The following is an 18732-nucleotide window of genomic DNA, read 5'->3' on the forward strand; positions in this document are numbered from 1 at the left end:
CTAAGCCACGGTACAACGGCCCACGTCAAGCTCATTGTGTACACAGCTGAGGAGAGAACTCTAGCCAGCCCTGGAGGGGGGGCATATGCCCGTGGCCGAGCCGGGCAAGCTGGAAAAGGCCACGAAGGCCCATTGTCCATGGCCTCCTGAATGGCCAGCACCTCCCTGGCACCCTGATTTGCCGGCGCCACCCTGGAGGTGTCCTAACCTGCACGTACCACCCTATTCACCTGTTAGTTCACTGCCACAGCTCCAGGATGCTCACCCTCCCTCACTGGTTGGATTCCCTTTTGGCGTGAGGTTGCAACTTCCAGGAGGGGGAGGTACTGTCACAGATCGGCCAGGCTCACTCACTACCCAATCACAGCGCACACCCTCACCTGATTATTGAGTGCACACACCTGCACTGCATCTGCACCCTAATCAAGATGGCTTTATAAGCACACACCTCACTCCACTCCAGTGTCCGGTCTCGTTCATACGAATTGGACTCTCTGTGCTACTCCAGCTATACTTTGATGTACTTACCTCCTTCGTGTACTTGCCTCCTGTGCTCCTCTCCAGCGTGTGTCTACTCCCAAGTCTCCGTTGTGTCTCCCTGGATTGCTTCGTCGAGGTGTGTGCTGTCAGCCATTCCTCCTCATCAGTATTGTGAAACCTCTGCATTGAACATCCCACTTACCTGACATTGATCAATTTACCTCTGTTGCTGTTTATAAATGCCATCTGCATTTTTATAATCTTCTATGTGAGTCTCCTTCCGTAACAATATATATATATATATATTTCAATTTTATTTAAATGAACAAAAAATTATTTTAGAGTTATTTAACAATAACAACACTGTTAAGGTCATTTAATCCGTACCTCATTTTGTACATTATATTGTATATTATATATCTACCTCATATTATATTAGAAAAAAACACACTCAACATATGCCATTATACATATAGCACTGAACTTGCATAATATTTGAAAGAAATAATTTGGCTATTATCTGATTGTTGGGTCACAATTTATTTTAAGGTTAAATTTTTGCCATTAGCGAACCATTACGACTTATGCCTCAATAAACTTCTAATTTGCTGCTTATTAATAGTTAGTTAGGTAGTTGTTAAGTTTAGGTTTTGGGTAGGATTAGGGATATAGAATATGGTCATGTAGAATATGTATTAATAAACAGCCAATATATTAATAATAGGCATGCTATTAAACAACTAGTCAGTAGTGAGACTTGGCCCCTATACTAAAGTGTTACCGATTGTTAAATAAATAATGGACAGATTAATCAATTCTCAAGACCGTTGGCAAGAATAAACAATAAAAATACCAAGAAGAAACATATATTACTAAAATATTGGGATAAATGCTTGTGAAAGCTAAATGGAACAGGCTGGAAAAGTGCAACACACTCCAGTGATGCCTCATATATATTCAGAGATGTGATGAGATGAGTCAAGCATCATATTCCAGTCAGCCGTGGGAATGGTAGGCGACAGTATGAGAATATATGGACATTGTGAATGTTGTAATCGCTGTACACATTGTCATCATTGCTGTATGACTCGCACACAGCGGATACAGCAGTGACTACTAAACTTCAAAGCTATACTAGATGTGGCCTGAATGTAGAGTTGGCTGTGTAAACAAACTCCTCTGATGTTTTACAGGAGCTGACGTGAGGAGCCACAGCGAGCGTTCGGGGTTATGACGGTACCCTCTGCCCATGAGTTTCACTGGCAAAGCCTGGCGTGTCTTTCAAGTGCCCGCGTCTATCACTCATTGGCTGATGTTGGGGGGCAGCTGTATATGGTGGGGGGTTGCGATGCTTCGGGTCGACCCACCAGCGCTCTCGAGCTGTACTCCCCTGAGGTGGACCGCTGGCTCAGTCTCCCTCTGATGCCCACGCCGAGAGCTGGGGCGGCGGTGGCTGTCTTAGGTAAGCAGCTGCTGGTGGTCGGGGGAATGGGGAAGGACCAGCGCCCCCTGAAGGCAGTGGAGGTGTATAACACAGAAGAAGGCAAATGGAGGAAGAGGTGCTCACTCAGAGAGGCCTCCATGGGGCTTGCTGTCACTGTTAAAGGTAAACATAACAAACAAACAAAAAAAATCCTTATATTATCATCAACATGGAGCAGTGTTCACTACAAATATAGTCAATTATTCAATATAAAAATGCAAGGATTTTGATTTTATTCATGTAAATTTAATTGTTTATTTAATTAATATCTAACATTCATTTTATTGATATAATATATTAATAATATATTAATGGATAGTGAAAAGTGTCTCTATATTACAAGAGAAATGACTGAAAACAATTAAAATTCTGTTGAAATGTTATGAAGATAAATATAAATATTACAAGGATATATATGAAATTTAGTAAATACACTACCAGTCAAAGGTTTGGAGTAATTAAGCTTTTTGTTTTTGAAGAAGAATAAATGCTCATCAATGCTGCAATTATTTGATGAAAAACACAGTAAAAAAACGAACAAAAAAAACAATTAAAAATAACCTTTCACAAACATTGCAACTTAAATCTGTGTGTGTGTGTGTGTGTGTGTGTGTGTGTGTGTGTGTGTGTGTGTGTGTGTGTGTGTGTGTGTGTGTGTGTGTGTGTGTGTGTGATGTATATTTTATACACTGAAAAAGGTGTGGGATTTTCTTAAACAATTTTCACTCCGAAACTGCTAGTAAACTTAATACATAATTATAAAAGAAAGAACAATTAACATTAAATTATACATTAATCTTTGTTTTATTTATGACGGAAATTTTATGAAACTTTTTGAACTGTTTTTGAAAGAAGTACAAGTTAAATTATATTAAACAAAGATTATTGTATAATTCAGTGTTACTTGTATCTTTACTACACTGAAAAATAATATAATAATATAATATAGTAATTTTCTTAAGGTAAGTGGTTGCAACATTTAAATAAACAAATTTAGTTGACTAACTTTCACATTTTTTTTTCCATTTAAATGTAGCTAAAATAAATTGTTTGCAACCACTTACCTTAAAAAAATGTAGTATCATTTTTTTTTCAGTGTAATTATTTATAAAGTTTTCTAGCAATTTTTGAGTGAAAGATGTTTAATAGAAAATCCTACACCTTTTTCAATGTATAAAATATAAACATTTTCTTTGGAATAATATGTACTGATGATGCAAAATAAAAAAATAATGTGTATTAAAGAATGAAAGAAATGGTTTTATTTCATGTTGACTTTAAACAAAAATCATGTCAGTCACTTTAAATAGTCCCCTCTTTTCAGTGGCAGTTCTGTCAGCACATGACATTTAAAGCATTTATTCATTGTTTATTTGACATTGTATTTGACATTGTAAGGTGAGAGACTGTTTTGCTCAAGATTTCGTTGAAAATAAATACCTTTATTTGACTCGCTTCACCTCTGTTCAGACGGCAGAGCTCTTGCTGTTGGGGGAATGGGAACAGACCTCCTGCCTAGAAGTGTTCTTCAGCAGTATGACCTTCGCAAGGATGTGTGGGCGCTCCTTCCGCCCATGCCCACCCCGCGCTACGATACCAGCGTCTGCCTACTGGGCTCCAAGATCTACGTGGCAGGTTTGCTGAGCAGAGAGAGTCCTTGTGTATCTGCAATCTACCCTTGTGCATTCAATATTTTACGTGTGTGTGTGTGTGTGTGTGTGTGTGTGCATGTTTATGTGGTTTATGAGGACACAAATTTGTATAATGACATGGGGTATGACAGAGGTATTACAATATGAAGGTGGTTTATGGGGACACTGTCTATGTCCCCGTAATTCAAAAGGCTTAAAAACGAACTAAATGGTGTTTTTTTTTTAATCTAAAAATGCACAAGGTGTAGGGTTAAATTTAACCCAAGGTGAGGGCTAAGTTTAGGTCTAGGGTAGGGCAATAGCACACACAGTTTGTTCAGTATAAAAACCATTACGCCTATGGAGAGTCCCCATAAACCACAAAAACCAACGTGTGTGTGTGTGTGTGTGTTCCTGACCTCGCTGTAGTTTTGGGGACAACACTGCTAAAAATGTCTCCTGAAGAAAAAATAAATTAATAAGACGGTTTCTGCAAGTCTTAGAATGTCTTCTACACATTAAGGCCTTAAAAAGGTCTAAAAATGGAGCAGAAAGTTGTAAATTCATAAAGTCATTGCATTAAATTTTGCATATACTGCAAATAATGAACAGTATTTTTGTCTTGTTTTCCAGTGCAAATATCTACATCCTCAAGATACTTTTACTTGAGAAAATGAAGATATTAGGTTGTTTTCTGAGGAGCTGAACAAAACTAAGTGGGTTTATACTTAAACCAAGAACAAATATCCGTCACTTGAGAAGGAAAACTTGTTTCTTTTGATTTTTTCTGAGCCCACTGGCAGATATTTGTTCTTGTTTTAATAAGTTTCCCTGAAAACAAGACTTCTTATCTTACGTCATTTTGCTTATCAAGTTAATATATCTTTATTTAAAAGTCTTTAGGCATTTGCAATGGAAAATAAGACAAAAATACTAAGGAAAAGCATTACTTTTTTGTTTGCAGTGTGATCAGAGGGTACAGTAAAAGATATGTCAGTATTCTAGCAGTTTTTTTATGTTTTTGACAAAACTTGTTTGCTCCATATTCATCTGAATTTAGAGAACATATTGATATAATTTGTTACCTTCAAATTTTCCTTCACTTGGTCTTAAAATGGTCTTTAAAAAGTTTTAAATTTAACTTTATAAAACATGCGAAAAACCTGAAATAAATAAAACTCCAAACGATAAACAAAAAGATAATTGGCTTGTAAAATTTGTGTTTACGTCTAAATATACTTGGTGCTTCACCATGCAAAAAAGACCAATCTCCATCAATATCTGTGTTTCTTCAGGAGGACGTCAGTGTAAGCGTTTGGTGAAGGCGTTTGAGGTCTTCGACATGGAAAGCCGTACCTGGTCCTCTCTACCCAGTCTGCCTTGTAAGAGATCTTATTCTGGGGTCTTATGGGACAGCGCCGGGCGTCTCTGCTGGTTGGGTGGGCTCAGACAAGGAGGAATACACCAAAGTTCAAAGTTCACCAAGAATGTTAACATCTTTGACACCAACCAAGGTAAATTAGCTAGACATGCCAACGGTATGAAAGTATGTCTCTCATATTTACATCAATATGACAATTAATTCAGAAAGAACAGAACCCAAACTTCAAATTGAAGCTATAAAATGCTTAAAGGGTTAGTTCACCCACAAGTGAAAATGACCCCATGATTTACACATCTTCAAACTATCCTAGGTGTATATGATTTTATTCTACAATCCGAGTTTTATTCAAAAATATCCTGGCTCTTCCAAGCTTTATAATAGAAGTGAATGGGGATCAACTTTTGGAGGCCCAAAAAGTGCATCCATCCATCAAAAAAGTGCTCCAAAGGGGTTGATAAAGACCTTCTGAAGTGAAGCGATGCATTTGTGTTAGAAAAATATCCATATTTAAAACGTTATAAACCATAATCTCTATCTTTCGCTAACTATCATACACACGTTCACCAGAGAGTGCATGGCAATCATGGAGTATCGTCATCAAATCATGGAGTAGTTGTCATTTTTGGGTGAACTATCCCTTTAAATTGTCTGTATTCTGTCAGATTTGGGATTATTACGATTTTATTTGAAGAAATTCATATTTTTATTCGGCAAGGATGCATTAAATTGATATTAGTAAATGCATTTATAATGTGATAAAAGATTTCTATTTCAAATAAATGCTATTCTTTTGAGTTTTATATTTATCAAAGATTCCTGGAAACAAATGCAGCACGACTTTCATAAAAATATTAAGCAGCACAACTTGAAGACTAGAGTAATGGTGCTTTGCATCACAATGATAAATTACATTTTAAAATATACTGAAATAGAAAATATTTCAGACTAAATAAATGCAGCCTTGGTGAGCGTAAGAGATTTCTTTCAAAACATGAAAAAAAAAAAAACGGATGAATGGTAGTGTATGTTACTTCAACATGCTAGATTGCAAAAGATTGTGTTGATAATTACGTTAATAGTGCATTTTATCCACATTGCCATATTGAAAAATGGCTGAAAGGTTGCCAAAACCACTATAAAATCAATATCCTAGACCAGTTTAAGGAGGTCCAACTAATACCATTAAACCATTTTAGGCTGGTTTAATATGTATTTTTTTCCACAGGGTTTTCAGCACACAGTGCATTGCAAAATTAGGCTTAGTCCTGAAACTGTGAATACTGTAACCTGTGAATATAGGCACAAAATTAAATCAGCTCTACTTGTGCATGTGGCATGAAACAGGCCTTAGTTTTAATCTGTGAAATCTCCAAGAAAAATTGTTTTAGCTGTTGAATGCGTATCAGCAAAAATATTTCAACGCACAAATATATTAGTAATCTCAATAACTGTTCCCTTTTTATTTGATTTTTTTTTTCTCGGATTAACCTAAAAAAGGGGGTGGAAAGATACAAGGTGTGACAAAACGTGAGACCTGCTGAAATGAGTTATTGATTTCTCTCCAGCTTCTCACGCTTTTTCTTCCTCTACATCGTTTCCGCTCAAATCTGATCTTTTCTAATCAGATTCAGCAGATGGGAAAATTGGACTTTTTCGGCCCCAAGGGCGATTAAAAAAAGTTCCTGTCGTAAGTGGGCAGGAGGAGGTCATCTCGAACAACTGAACTTTGCACGCTGCAGTGTGAACCATTTCTCTCTTTTTTTAATTATTGCATTACTGGCACATGTGTCAGTCAACAGGTGCGTGAGCCGCCGTTCACAGAGCAGCACAAGGGATTAAGCCTAGCTATCTAATTTCCTTCTGCCCGGATCCACCACTGGCAATAAAGCCCTCGCGTACAAGTCTCCCAGTCTAATATAACTAGGCGATAAGATCATGGGATAGGAAGGGGGCGATAAATGATGCTATTCAGAAACACATTGTCATCCCTTATCCATAGCTCATCCTGATAGATAGTTGAGCCCATCTGCTCTTTTGTCTTAACGCTGGCTGCTGTAGAGAGGGTTATATCCCCAGAAAATCCCAGTTCTAGGCTAGATGGATGTGCTCTTTATTAAAGATCCAACTTGACACTGTGTACTTGCTAATTGAGCAGCAGTAGCCCAGAACAGCATGTTTTTATAACTTTATGCCAAATGAACAGACACCAGGACGGACCCCACCACCTGTTTGAAGGGAATATGAGTATGCATCTGAATAAAAAGCATGCTTGGCATCAGAAAAAGTGAAAGGGCATCACTGTTCAACAAAAAAGCGTCAGATTTTCGGCCAACTACAGAGCGAGCATTGCACGCCAAGGGCTGAAATCAATATCCTGTCCAAAGTTGACAGACCCTTCATTGCTCATTCAAGTCGGACACTTTGATCCTGATCCAAATTGCCAAATTTGCAGCAAAACATCAATAAATGATTTAACTAAAATCAACTGAGAAAAACAAACTCGGCGAGCATCCTTGTTGTCCACTGACTACATAGGTCGCTACCTTTAAAGCAGCTTTCTTGATGAATATTGCATAAGGTCTTTAAATACCATAAAGTCAAAATTGCAGCTAATTTGGGGGCGAGAAACACCCACTTAGAAAAGAACATCTGACTGGCATCTAAAGCAAACAACCACAGTTTGTCTGTCTACTTTTTTACATTTACATAACTTTTTTTTATACAGCAATGTCAGTATGCTGCTAAATGAATGGTGTTAGAACTATTGGGTAAAAAGTAATTAATGGGTGTTTTTAATTAAGATTATCTTTTTTTTTTATTAAATAAATATATAAATGTACACACACATATATATACAGTATATCAGGGGCGTTTCCTCCGAGGAGGCAAGAGAGGCAGTACCTCTTCAAAATATTGGATAAGAAAAAGAATTCACAATACAAAAATAAAACAATTCCAGTATTACATAACATTAAAAAGTGTATAAATCACTAGTTTTTCTAAAGAAACATTGTCCAACAGTGACACCAGCAGATAAAGTTACAATGGGAGTCTGTGCCTGTCATGCCTCCCCTGAGCCCATGGACCCTTTTTGATTGTGATGATGCATTTATTACTGTCATCAGCATCGTAAATCCTTCAATGTTTTTTATATTTAGATTTTTTTTAAATGTATGTATATTTATAACACTATGCTTTGTATTAAAGCCCCTCTGCATCAACTTACAAAAAAAAAAACCTAGTTAACGCTAATGCAAGGTTGTTTCTAATGCAGCGTCTATGGGAGGGATGGTAAATTTGACTTTGTTCTCTCTTCTGACTGCCGTTATCAGTCTCTCTCACTTTTTTTCCTTTTCTTGAAAGTCGTAAAAACACTTATCGTGGAGGGTTTTTTTTTTCTTTTGCTATTTGAGCAAATGGGAATGCAAAAATATATTTTTGTTACTCTCCCATTCACTGCTCTCGAAGTTAACCCAACTATGACGACTTCCTCTGCTCAGAAACCCAGAAATGTGAAAAAGGTCTATTGAGTTTTAACAGACCCCCTAAAGCATGCCGTGAGTTTGGTGAGGGGTAATTGAGAATTAATATTGGAAACTCATGTGAGAGGAGGCAATGATGACTGGTTATGATCAGCTGTGATTGATTCATGCGATAAAACCCACCTCCCGTGTTTGTGAATCAGTCTGAATGAACAATATAATGGCTTTAATGGGACGACTAATTTAAAAAAGTAAGTAAACAACTCACGCAGATATAACCATTTTGTTACATCAAGACTAGAAATGACTTGAAATGGCCTGAAAACATGATCCGTGGGGCTTTTTAGTGAGTAATTAGCTTGGTGAAATTTAAGGCAAAATCTATGTGTCTGTGACCAATATTTGTTTGTTGTTGTGTTGTGTGTATGTATATGTGTTTTCCTTTTTAAATTGCTCTACTGCTTGTACAGCACTACGGTCAACATTGCTGTTTTATTCAGTGCTTTAGAAATAAACTTGATTGATTGATATACTGAAGTATATTTGATTGTGCTAAAGTTGCAAGTATACTTCAGGTACACTTTAAATATCTTGCATTTAAAGACTGATATTATTCAAAGATCATACAATCCGTATCAACAGTGACATTAAACGTCTCGGTTACGTATGTAACCCTCGTTCCCTGAAGAAGGGAACGGAGACGTCACGTCGGTGACCGACGAATTGGGATCTCGCTTAGAGAGACCAATCCCCTACGAGAGTATCTAAACAAGCCAATGGATATTGGCATGCGATTATTGCATCCAGCTGCCGCTAATCACAGCGTGAGTATAATTAGGCAGCGGGTGCAGCGCATATTCAGGTTTTCGCTGAGGAGCCGAGCCGGTGACCCGGCCGCTCAGCGGTGGTACAGCAGCCGTGGCGACGGGACGTGACGTCTCCGTTCCCTTCTTCAGGGAACGAGGGTTACATACGTAACCGAGACGTTCCCTATCAGTCGGTCACTCCGAGTCACGTCGGTGACCGACGAATTGGGATCCCTACCAAAAGGCCACGGGTACTGCCCCTACCAGTGTCCTGTGGAAGCCTCCTGAGCCCCTATTTTTTGGCGCAGGTCAGGGCTACCGCAGAAGACCAGCTACTGCTGCCATGGCACTACCCACTCAGTAAGACTGGATAACACTGGGAAAACGTACCCGTTCTAGTTGGAACCGGACGCTACGGAAGCTCGCCCTTCCCGTAGGAGGTTCGGAGCAATTACGCATATGATCAACCTTAGGCGCATATGGAGAATTAGAGGAAATTGTACCTCATGGAGATTGGCAGAAGACCTGCCGGGGAAACACGGGCTCTCAGGCTATACCGTGGACTATACACATATGGGGTCCAAAAGGCCTTTCATATGGAACCCAGCCCTCTACCGGTTCTCATGGATTCAGCGAGTGAGGGCCTGGCGTCAGATGCTCCGCCACATCTGACTGCCGAGGGGATGGAGGAACTCGACAGGGTCTACAGTACGGACTCTCTGGAGCAGTTTTAGCAAGCCGACCCGAAAACGGAACCTCTCAGTGCTTCTACCCGTTTGAGGTGAGAACACAGGAGGAAACCGGTTCCACACGAAGGCTATAGAACCTAGCGAACGTGTTAGGGGTCGCCCAGCCCGCAGCTCTACAAATATCTGCCAGCGAGGCGCCACGAGCCAACGCCCAGGAGGATGCAACAGCTCTAGTAGAGTGAGCTCTCAACCTGAACGGGCAGGGCACACCCTGTACCTGATAAGCCAGGGTGATGGCGTCCACTATCCAGTGGGCCATCCTCTGCTTGGAGATGGCCTTCCCCTTCTGCCGGCCTCCGTGACAGACAAAGAGCTGGTCTGAGGTCCTGAAGCTTTGTGTCCTGTCAACGTAGCATCTTAGCGCTCGGATGGGACAAAGCAAAGCAAGGGCTGGGTCTGCCTCCTCCGAGGGCAGCGCCTGCAGGCTCACCACCTGGTCCCTGAAGGGAGTAGTGGGAACCTTGGGCACGTAGCCAGGCCGGGGCCTCAGGATTACCTGGGAGTCAGCCGGCCCGAACTCTAGGCACGAATCGTCGACCGAAAATGCGTGCAGGTCCCCTACCCTCTTGATGGAGGCCAATGCAAGCAGGAGCAGAGTCTTCATTGAAAGAAACTGCAGCTCAACTGACTGCAAAGGCTCAAATGGGGCCTGCTGTAGTGCTTTGAGCACCAGAGACAGGTCCCAAGAGGGTATAGAGGGGGGCCGTGGAGGATTTAACCTTCTCGCCCCCCTCCTGATGACCAAGTCATGCTTACCCACCGACTTCCCTTCCACGGGGTCATGGTTGGCAGCAATCGCAGCCACATAGACTTTAAGGGTGGAGGGAGACAGCCTTCGCTCCAACCCCTGCTGCAAAAAGGAAAGCACGACTCTGATCGGGCAGTTTCGGGGGTCTTCTCGGTGAGAAGAACACCACTCGACGAACAGGTTCCATTTCAAGGCGTAGGCCTGTCTCGTGGACGGCGCTCTAGCCGAAGTGATGGTGTCAACTACCCCTTGGGGTAGGTCACCTAGAACCTCCGCGTCCCGTCCAGGGACCAGACATGTAGCTTCCAGAGGTCTGGACGCGGGTGCCATAAGGTGCCCCGTCTCTGAGTCAGTAGATCCTTCCTCAGAGGAATCTGCCAAGGAGGGGCTGTCACGAGGAGCATTAGTTCTGAGGATCTTGCATATTGTTTGTGCGAGAAGGCTCACTGGGGGAAATGCATACTTGCGAAGGCCCCGCGGCCAGCTGTGTGCCAGTGCATCCGTGCCGAGTGTTCCCTCGGTCAGGGAGTAAAACATCTGGCAATGAGAGGTTTCTAGAGAAGCAAACAGGTCTACCTGAGCGGGTCCGAAACGTCTCCAAATCAGCTGGACCGTCTGGGGATGGAGTCTCCACTCTCCGGGGAGCGCAGCTCGTGACAGCTCGTCGGCTGCCCGGTTGAGCAAGCCCGGAATATGAATGGCACGAAGCGACCTCAGATGCTTCTGACTCCAGAGGAGGAGGTGGCGGGCGAGTTGCGACATGCGACGGGAGCGCAGACCACCTTGTCGGTTGATGTACGCAACGGTCGCAGTGTTGTCCGTGCGGACCAGTACGTGTTTGCCTCGTAAGCGCCTTCTGAGACGGATCAAGGCCAGACGTACCGCTAGCAACTCTAGGCAATTGATGTGCCAGTGCAGTTGGGGGCCCGTCCAAACCCCCGACACTGCAAGCCCGTCGAACGTGGCACCCCAGCCGGTGGTGGAGGCATCCGTGAAAACCACAGCATGCCTGGAGACCTGTTCCAGGGGCACTCCTGCCCGCAGAAACGAAAGGTCTGACCACGGGGTGAGGGTTCGGCGACAGGCCGCGTTGCCACGCCCACCTCGGGACTCGGCCATGGAGCCAGTGTTGAAGCGGCCTCATATGAAGCAGCCCCAGCGGCGTGACTGCCGCTGCAGCTGCCATATGCCCCAGGAGCCTCTGAAATTGTTTCAGTGGGGCCGCTGTCCTGCTCTTGAACGCATTCAAGCAGTTCAACACCGACTGAGCACGTTCCTGCGTGAGGCGTGCTGTCTGACTGACCGAATCCAACTCCATACCGAGAAAAGAGATCCTCTGCGTCGGGGAGAGTTTGCTCTTTTCCCAGTTGACCCGAAGGCCCAACTGGCTGAGGTGTGAGAGCACCAAATCCCTGTGTTCGCACAACTGGTCCTGAGACTGAGCCAGTATGAGCCAGTCGTCCAGGTAGTTGAGAATACGAACGCCCTGTTCTCTCATGGGAACTAGGGCTGCCTCCGCAACTTTCGTGAAGACACGGGGCGACAGGGACAGCCCGAAGGGCAGGACCTTGTACTGATATGCCCGTCCTTCGAACGCAAACCGCAGGAATGGCCTGTGGCGCGGAAGGATCGACACATGGAAGTACGCGTCCTTCAGGTCGATCGCTGCAAACCAATCTCGGGGACGGACGCACCCGAAGATGCGTTTCTGCGTGAGCATCTTGAGCGGAAGCTTGTGAAGAGCCCGGTTCAAGAGACGCAGATCCAAGATCGGTCTCAACCCACCGCCTTTCTTGGGTACAATGAAGTAGGGGCTGTAAAACCCCGACCTCATATCGGCTGGAGGGACCGGCTCTATCGCATCCTTCGCCAGTAGGACTGCGATCTCCGCGCGCAAGACAGGAGCATCTAACGCTTTCACTGACGTGAAGTGGACGCCCCTGAACTTGGGAGGACGCCGGGCGAACTGAATCGCATAGCCGAGTCTGATGGTCTGGCGGAGCCAACGAGACAGACTGGGAAGCCCTAACCAGGCCCCCAGAAACCGTACAAGTGGCACCAGCGGGACCACTGACGTACCCGCGGCGGGGCAGCGAGGAGAAACGCAGGGACCGTGCTCGGGCGTCTCTTTGCCGGTCCGAAGCAGGGTCAGCGTGTGTGGAACACCAACCTGCGTTTTGGCAGAGGGTGCGTGGGTAGTACGGTTGACCGCACTCCCGAACCGCCCACAGCTGCTCACTGGCGAGAGAGGCGGGATAGTGTGGATCAAGACTGACTCGTCCACAACTTCCCGTCCCCTCGGGGGACCCAGAGATAGAGGAAACTGCTCTTTTGTCGAGTCTTTGGGTGCCACTGACCGAGAGGTCAGTGGCGGGGAAAAAAGAAACAAAAGATTCTCCGCCCGGCCCTCCTCCGGGGGAGGGAGTGGTGCGTTCACCATCTCCCGAAGAGCATCCCCCCCCATCTCCGGGTCGCCCGTCTCAGGGCCGCTTGCTCTTACGCTTACCACCAGGTTTGGCGGGGGCCTGGACGGGCGGGGCGGCTGCCCTGCGGCCGGCTCCACGGCGCTGCTTTGCTGGAGGCTGCTGCGTTTGCAGCGCGGGAGCGGGGGCGGCGGCAGGCGGCCGCCCTCGGCGACGAGCAGGCTGAGGCGCTGCCACCGGCGGCCGGGTGGAGGCAGCAGCTGCACGCCGGGGCAGGATGTGCCTGATGGCCTCAGTCTGTCTCTGTGCAGCGGAGAACTGCTGGGCAAAGTTCTCCACTGTGTCGCCGAAAAGGCCGGCCTGGGACAGAGGGGCGTTCAAGAACTGTCTCTTTTCTGCCTCCCTCATGTCCGCCAGACACAGCCAGAGATGGCGCTCCTGGACCACCATAGTGGACATCGCACGGCCCAGAGACCGCGCCGTAACCTTCGTCGCCCGTAGCGCGAGGTCCGTGGCGGTACGAAGTTCTCTGAGAACTTCTGGGTCGTGACCACCCTCGTGCAGGTCTCTCAGTGCCTTAGCCTGATGGACCTGCAACAACGCCATAGCGTGTAAGGCGGAAGCAGCTTCGCCACAAGCCGTATACGCACTGCCAGTCAGGGCCGACGAGTGCCTACAGGCCTGGGAGGGGAGCAACGGAACCCCACGCCAAGTGGTAGCAGTAGTTGGACACAGTTGCATCTCAACTGACCGCTCCACCGGCGGGATGCCCGCATACCCCCGCGCTACCCCACCATCAAGGGTGGTGAGGGAGGACGAACCACCAGACCGGTTTCGGGCAGTAAAAGGTGCCTTCCATGATCTAGTGAGCTCATCATGCACCTCCGGGAAGAAAGGCACCGGGGTGGGGCCCTGAGAACCAGCGCGAGCCACCCCGAGAAACCAATCGTCCAACCTAGAGGGTTCGGGACGCGGTGGAGGATTCCACTCGAGCCCGACCCTTTCGGCGGCCCGGGCAAGCATAGCCACCATCTCTGGATCCGAATCCGGAACCGCTGACCACCCAGAGGGTGGCAACGGTGCCGAATCATCATCTCCAGAGAGGGCAGACTCACCCTCCGATGCAGCGATTGACATCTGGTCACTGAGGGGAGCACCAAAGGATACAGCTGGTACTCCATGAGAGGGTCCAGCATGCTCCCTTGGCAGCTCCACAGGCTGCGAAGTGCCGGTGGCAGGAAGGACCCCCCCCTGAGGGGAATTCCTCACTGTCACCGTAAGACCAGTCCGGCCACTGTCAGAGGTAGTGGTCCCTCGGCTGCCGCCAGGGGGAGCCCTAGATCTAGGCAGGGGCACGGGCACTCCGCCCCTTTGCAGGAAACGGAGCCTGGTCCGCAACTCCGCGATGTTCATACTCCCGCAGTGAGAGCATGACTCATCCACGAAAGCTGCCTCAGCGTGATCAAAGCCCAGACACGAGAGGCAACGATCGTGACCATCACCCGGCGCCAGGTAACGACCGCATCCAGAAACGCACGGGTGGAAAGGCATCTTGAAAAAGACGCGTCTTTAAAAAGACGTTCCACCCGTGAATGCTCTTTTAGAGAAAAGCACTCTTTTAGTGTGCTGAAGCGCACAGGGGAGATGGCCGCTTGCAGCACGATCAGAGGGTAGTGCAATCCGATGTGTGCAACCCACTCGACAAAGGGAGACCACCACCGCTGACGCGCCGTCACACCAACACACTGACTTGCAGACACTTTGAAGAGTTGGTCAGGAGCAGAACGAAGAACGCTCGGCTCCGAAGCGAAAAGCTGAATATGCGCTGCACCCGCTGCCTAATTATACTCACGCTGTGATTAGCGGCAGCTGGATGCAATAATCGCATGCCAATATCCATTGGCTTGTTTAGATACTCTCGTAGGGGATTGGTCTCTCTAAGCGAGATCCCAATTCGTCGGTCACCGACGTGACTCGGAGTGACCGACTGATAGGGAACCAACTGTTTTTCACATCACATTTTTTTCACGTCACTTGTTGCAGTGCATTTTAGGGTTGCCTGTTTTGTGATAATTGCCTGCAATGAAAAAAATAAAGTTGCTCTTGCATTTTGAAATGGTTTTGATCAGTTATATATACATAAGTGCTGTGAGCATCTGTATACAAGTCTTTGCAATCAAAAGCTCATCACTTGTTTTTCAACAGTATGTAAACAAGCATGGCAGAAGGAGTTGGCATTTCTCAAACAACCATCATTATTCTAATGCCATTTGTGTGTTATTGGCTGTGATTGTGCTTTTTGGCTGATTAGGTTGACTGAGAAATGTAAAAAAATGTGCCAAATTAACATTCTACATCTGTGAAACACAGAAAGCTGCACAGCTCCAACTTCCTATTCAAAGCAATTAAAGTGTTCTAGCTCAGTAATTTTTTGAAGAAATGGTCCTTGCATTTATTACGCCAAGCCATTGGCTTAGTTATTAGAAAGATATTAGATCCTGCAAATGGAAAACAGTCTGTCAGCTTTAATCGACAAGCTTGCAGGCTCTAATCTGCAGGAAAGCCCTTTATTTCTATTTGCTCTTTAGACATTTTAGGAAAAGCTGTCAGATGAAACAGTTTCAAATTACATTTAAGCCAGTAAATTTTCTTTCGCTCATTGTATAAATCTGATTTATTGTGTCAGATTTTAAATCACACCATGTTAATGGTGAATAGTGTGTAATTTATTCCAAGTTAAAATACTCTCTTGCATCCCATTTTAATGTACAAATGATACACAAGCCATTGTTAAAATAACATCTTGTAAATTGCCTCTAGTAATGCAGAAATTACCCACTTCACCTTTAATATTTAGCATTTTATTATTGTTTTTTGTGTCCGTTTTGATTTGTAGGAACTTGGTTGAAATCAGAGGACACCGTACCCTTGAAAACCAAGCGAGCAGACTTTGCTGCAGCCATAGTGCGAGGCAGAATGATCGTGGCAGGAGGCCTAGGTATGGAAGTTGCATCATAATATATTTATCTACTGCACAGTTGCTGTCACGGTTGGTGTCATCCAAACATCTGCTCTCTTCCTACAGGCCATCAGCCATCAGTGCTGGACACCGTCGAAGCCTTCCATCCCGAAAAAAGAAAATGGGAGAGGCTGTCGCCCATGTCGACGCCACGTTGCTCTGCCTCCAGCATTGTGATCCGTGATCGCCTGCTGGTAGTAGGAGGTGTCAATCAAGTCCCAAGCTCCGCCCATGAGATTCTATATGTAAAAGAGGAGGAGATTCTTTAACCATAGAACTTTAGGTTTACACATCAGAAAAAGTTGCCTTCAATGATCAAGTAAAACACAAATTTTCACACTAAATGTATGGTGACGTTTACCGTCGCTTGGTGAAATTTTGCATCAAAATCCAGTCTGCGCATTTGGGAGTTTCACATAAATTCTGTTTTCGCTCATGTTCAATTTGGTTTTGCAAATCCGCCATGCAGAGCAATAGAAAGCTTCTAACTTCTGTGTGAGCTGTGCTTCTATCATATCTACGCTATTGACCTATTTTGCGAGTTGGGATTTTTGCAAAAAATTTGAACACAGGTTTTGCTTGTTCGAATTGGTCACACGAATTTGCCAAACTAACCTACAGAAAACTGCTGGGCTCATGTAGCAAATTTTAATAACCAACTTGAAAACTAGCGAAAACTGCGTGAGGAAGTTATCGTAACCAAGCAGCTTCCTATTGGTCAGATCGGTGTATTCGCATGACCAACTTCTCTGCACTGGGAACTTTTTTGCCCTCACGTGAAATTCCCAATAATTTAGAATAGATTTTGCCTGCAAACTTGTGCTAATGTGACTGCACCTTACAGCTTGAAATATACTCTACTCAAATACGCAAATGCGAATCTTGCAATGCACTGCAAATGCAATAGGCGAGGTTGTAGAGTTTCCTTCAGACATTCGTCTTAAACAGAATTCAGGTAGCTAGCTACAAACATGTCAACAGTTTAAATGTAAAATTTCATTTTTGCTAGCCCTAGCACATGATTCTCTTCAAACTGTTGCTCCGCCATGACAGCAGTTTAGCTGAAACAGAAAAATGACTGTAGAAGACGACGTTTACACTGATGCCTACTATAGCACCCCTTGTGGCAATGCTGACATATTTCATATGACAATGCATGAAATCAAACTAGATTTGGTGTTTATGTACTTATGTAGAGTATGTTTTGGGCTTATTATCAGCACAACAAGGTTCTTGAATGCTAGACTGTTCAAACAAATAAGCTGCACTACATGACAAGGAATAACTAAAGCACATTGTAGGGAACAACATGTATTTTAGTTCCACAAAGCTCGCCGTTAATTCCATTATTACAAATTGCACAGCAACGACAATCTGCCTTTTAAAGCCAACAGCACCAAACACCCACTGAATGATCTAAGCCAACAACATATGCACAAACACACCCTCAGAGACACAATAAATCAGTGTTTGAAATAGAAACAGATTTAGCAGTCTCCCTATAACAGTGGCTTGAGATATTTTTAGGGTATTTACAGGGTTGCTAATTAATCTACTGCTATTTTTAGCATGATCATTTAGTAATACAGCAGAGGTCTTATTAATAAAGTGAAGTGTTAACTTTAGGATATTATTTGTGCATACCTCACTGCATTAGTTGTTTAGGAGGTGTTATGTGAACAGATTTCGGTGGTTTGTATGATGAATATTGTTGGTTATTTTTCAATCATTCTGGTCAGTTTCATCCTTGTCAAAGGTAACTTGCACTGCTGTAGCACACACATGCAATCCGTTTTCTAAATATTTACAGGGTCTTCAGCAATTTACGGTAGCATCAAGTACTTTGTCTTTAAAAACCCCTTGAAATCAAAAATAGGTAGTTTCGTAACCTAAAAAAATTATTAAAAAAAGACGAGCCTTTCCAAACGTCCTGACCAAAAACTCCAGTCTACTTAGGATTTCATGGGGGTTTTAATACTATACTAATAAGATATTGAGTGTGTTTACATGCATAATAATCCCAGCAATTCAAGAAATGTTTACATGAGTTTTGAAATGATTGGTTGGCATACAGTATGCATGCACTAAATAAACCACCAGGATTGTGGCTTATACAGTTTATGACCTTCAACTGATGAAAGAAAACCATTTGTGTGTTTACATGACCTTGCATGCTGCTGGGTTATTAAGCATAATCAGTGAAAGACTGTGCAAGTAAACACACTCATTGTCGGTACAAGGTTCAGAGATGCAGTATTTTGAATAGAAATAAAGTTGAAAAGCCTTTAGGGAAGTCATCATAGCTATGGCCAATATCATTAAATGATGTTTACTTTTTTCTATTATGATGTTTTCACTTAGCCATTTGCTCTCATTTAGTTAGAATAATGTGTCTTGGATGCACATAGCAATAAAATGAAGCACTGTAATATATGGTTTTCTACAACGCTTGTACATTTGTGGTTTTGCCATTAAATGAACTTTGTCTCCTGCACTGATCTTCTTGCTTCCTTGTTTCTTGGTTCAA

General features: G+C 44.2%; 1 protein-coding gene across 1 annotated transcript; it reads left to right on the forward strand.

The window, feature by feature from the left end:
• Positions 1–1710: 1710 nt before the first annotated feature.
• Positions 1711–18698, forward strand: LOC306856810 (kelch domain-containing protein 8A-like; the record flags this gene model as incomplete). Its single annotated transcript, XM_079396290.1, has 5 exons — positions 1711–2086; positions 3434–3598; positions 4890–5108; positions 16083–16184; positions 16272–18698. The coding sequence occupies 5 exons, from the start codon at positions 1711–1713 to the stop codon at positions 16472–16474; spliced, it is 1065 nt and encodes a 354-aa protein (XP_079252416.1). The 3' UTR covers positions 16475–18698.
• Between the last annotated feature and the right edge of the window lie 34 nt (positions 18699–18732).

The sequence above is a fragment of the Barbus barbus genome (genome assembly GCF_936440315.1).
Source record: "Barbus barbus genome assembly, chromosome: 37".
In the NCBI taxonomy this organism is placed as follows: Eukaryota; Metazoa; Chordata; class Actinopteri; order Cypriniformes; family Cyprinidae; genus Barbus; species Barbus barbus.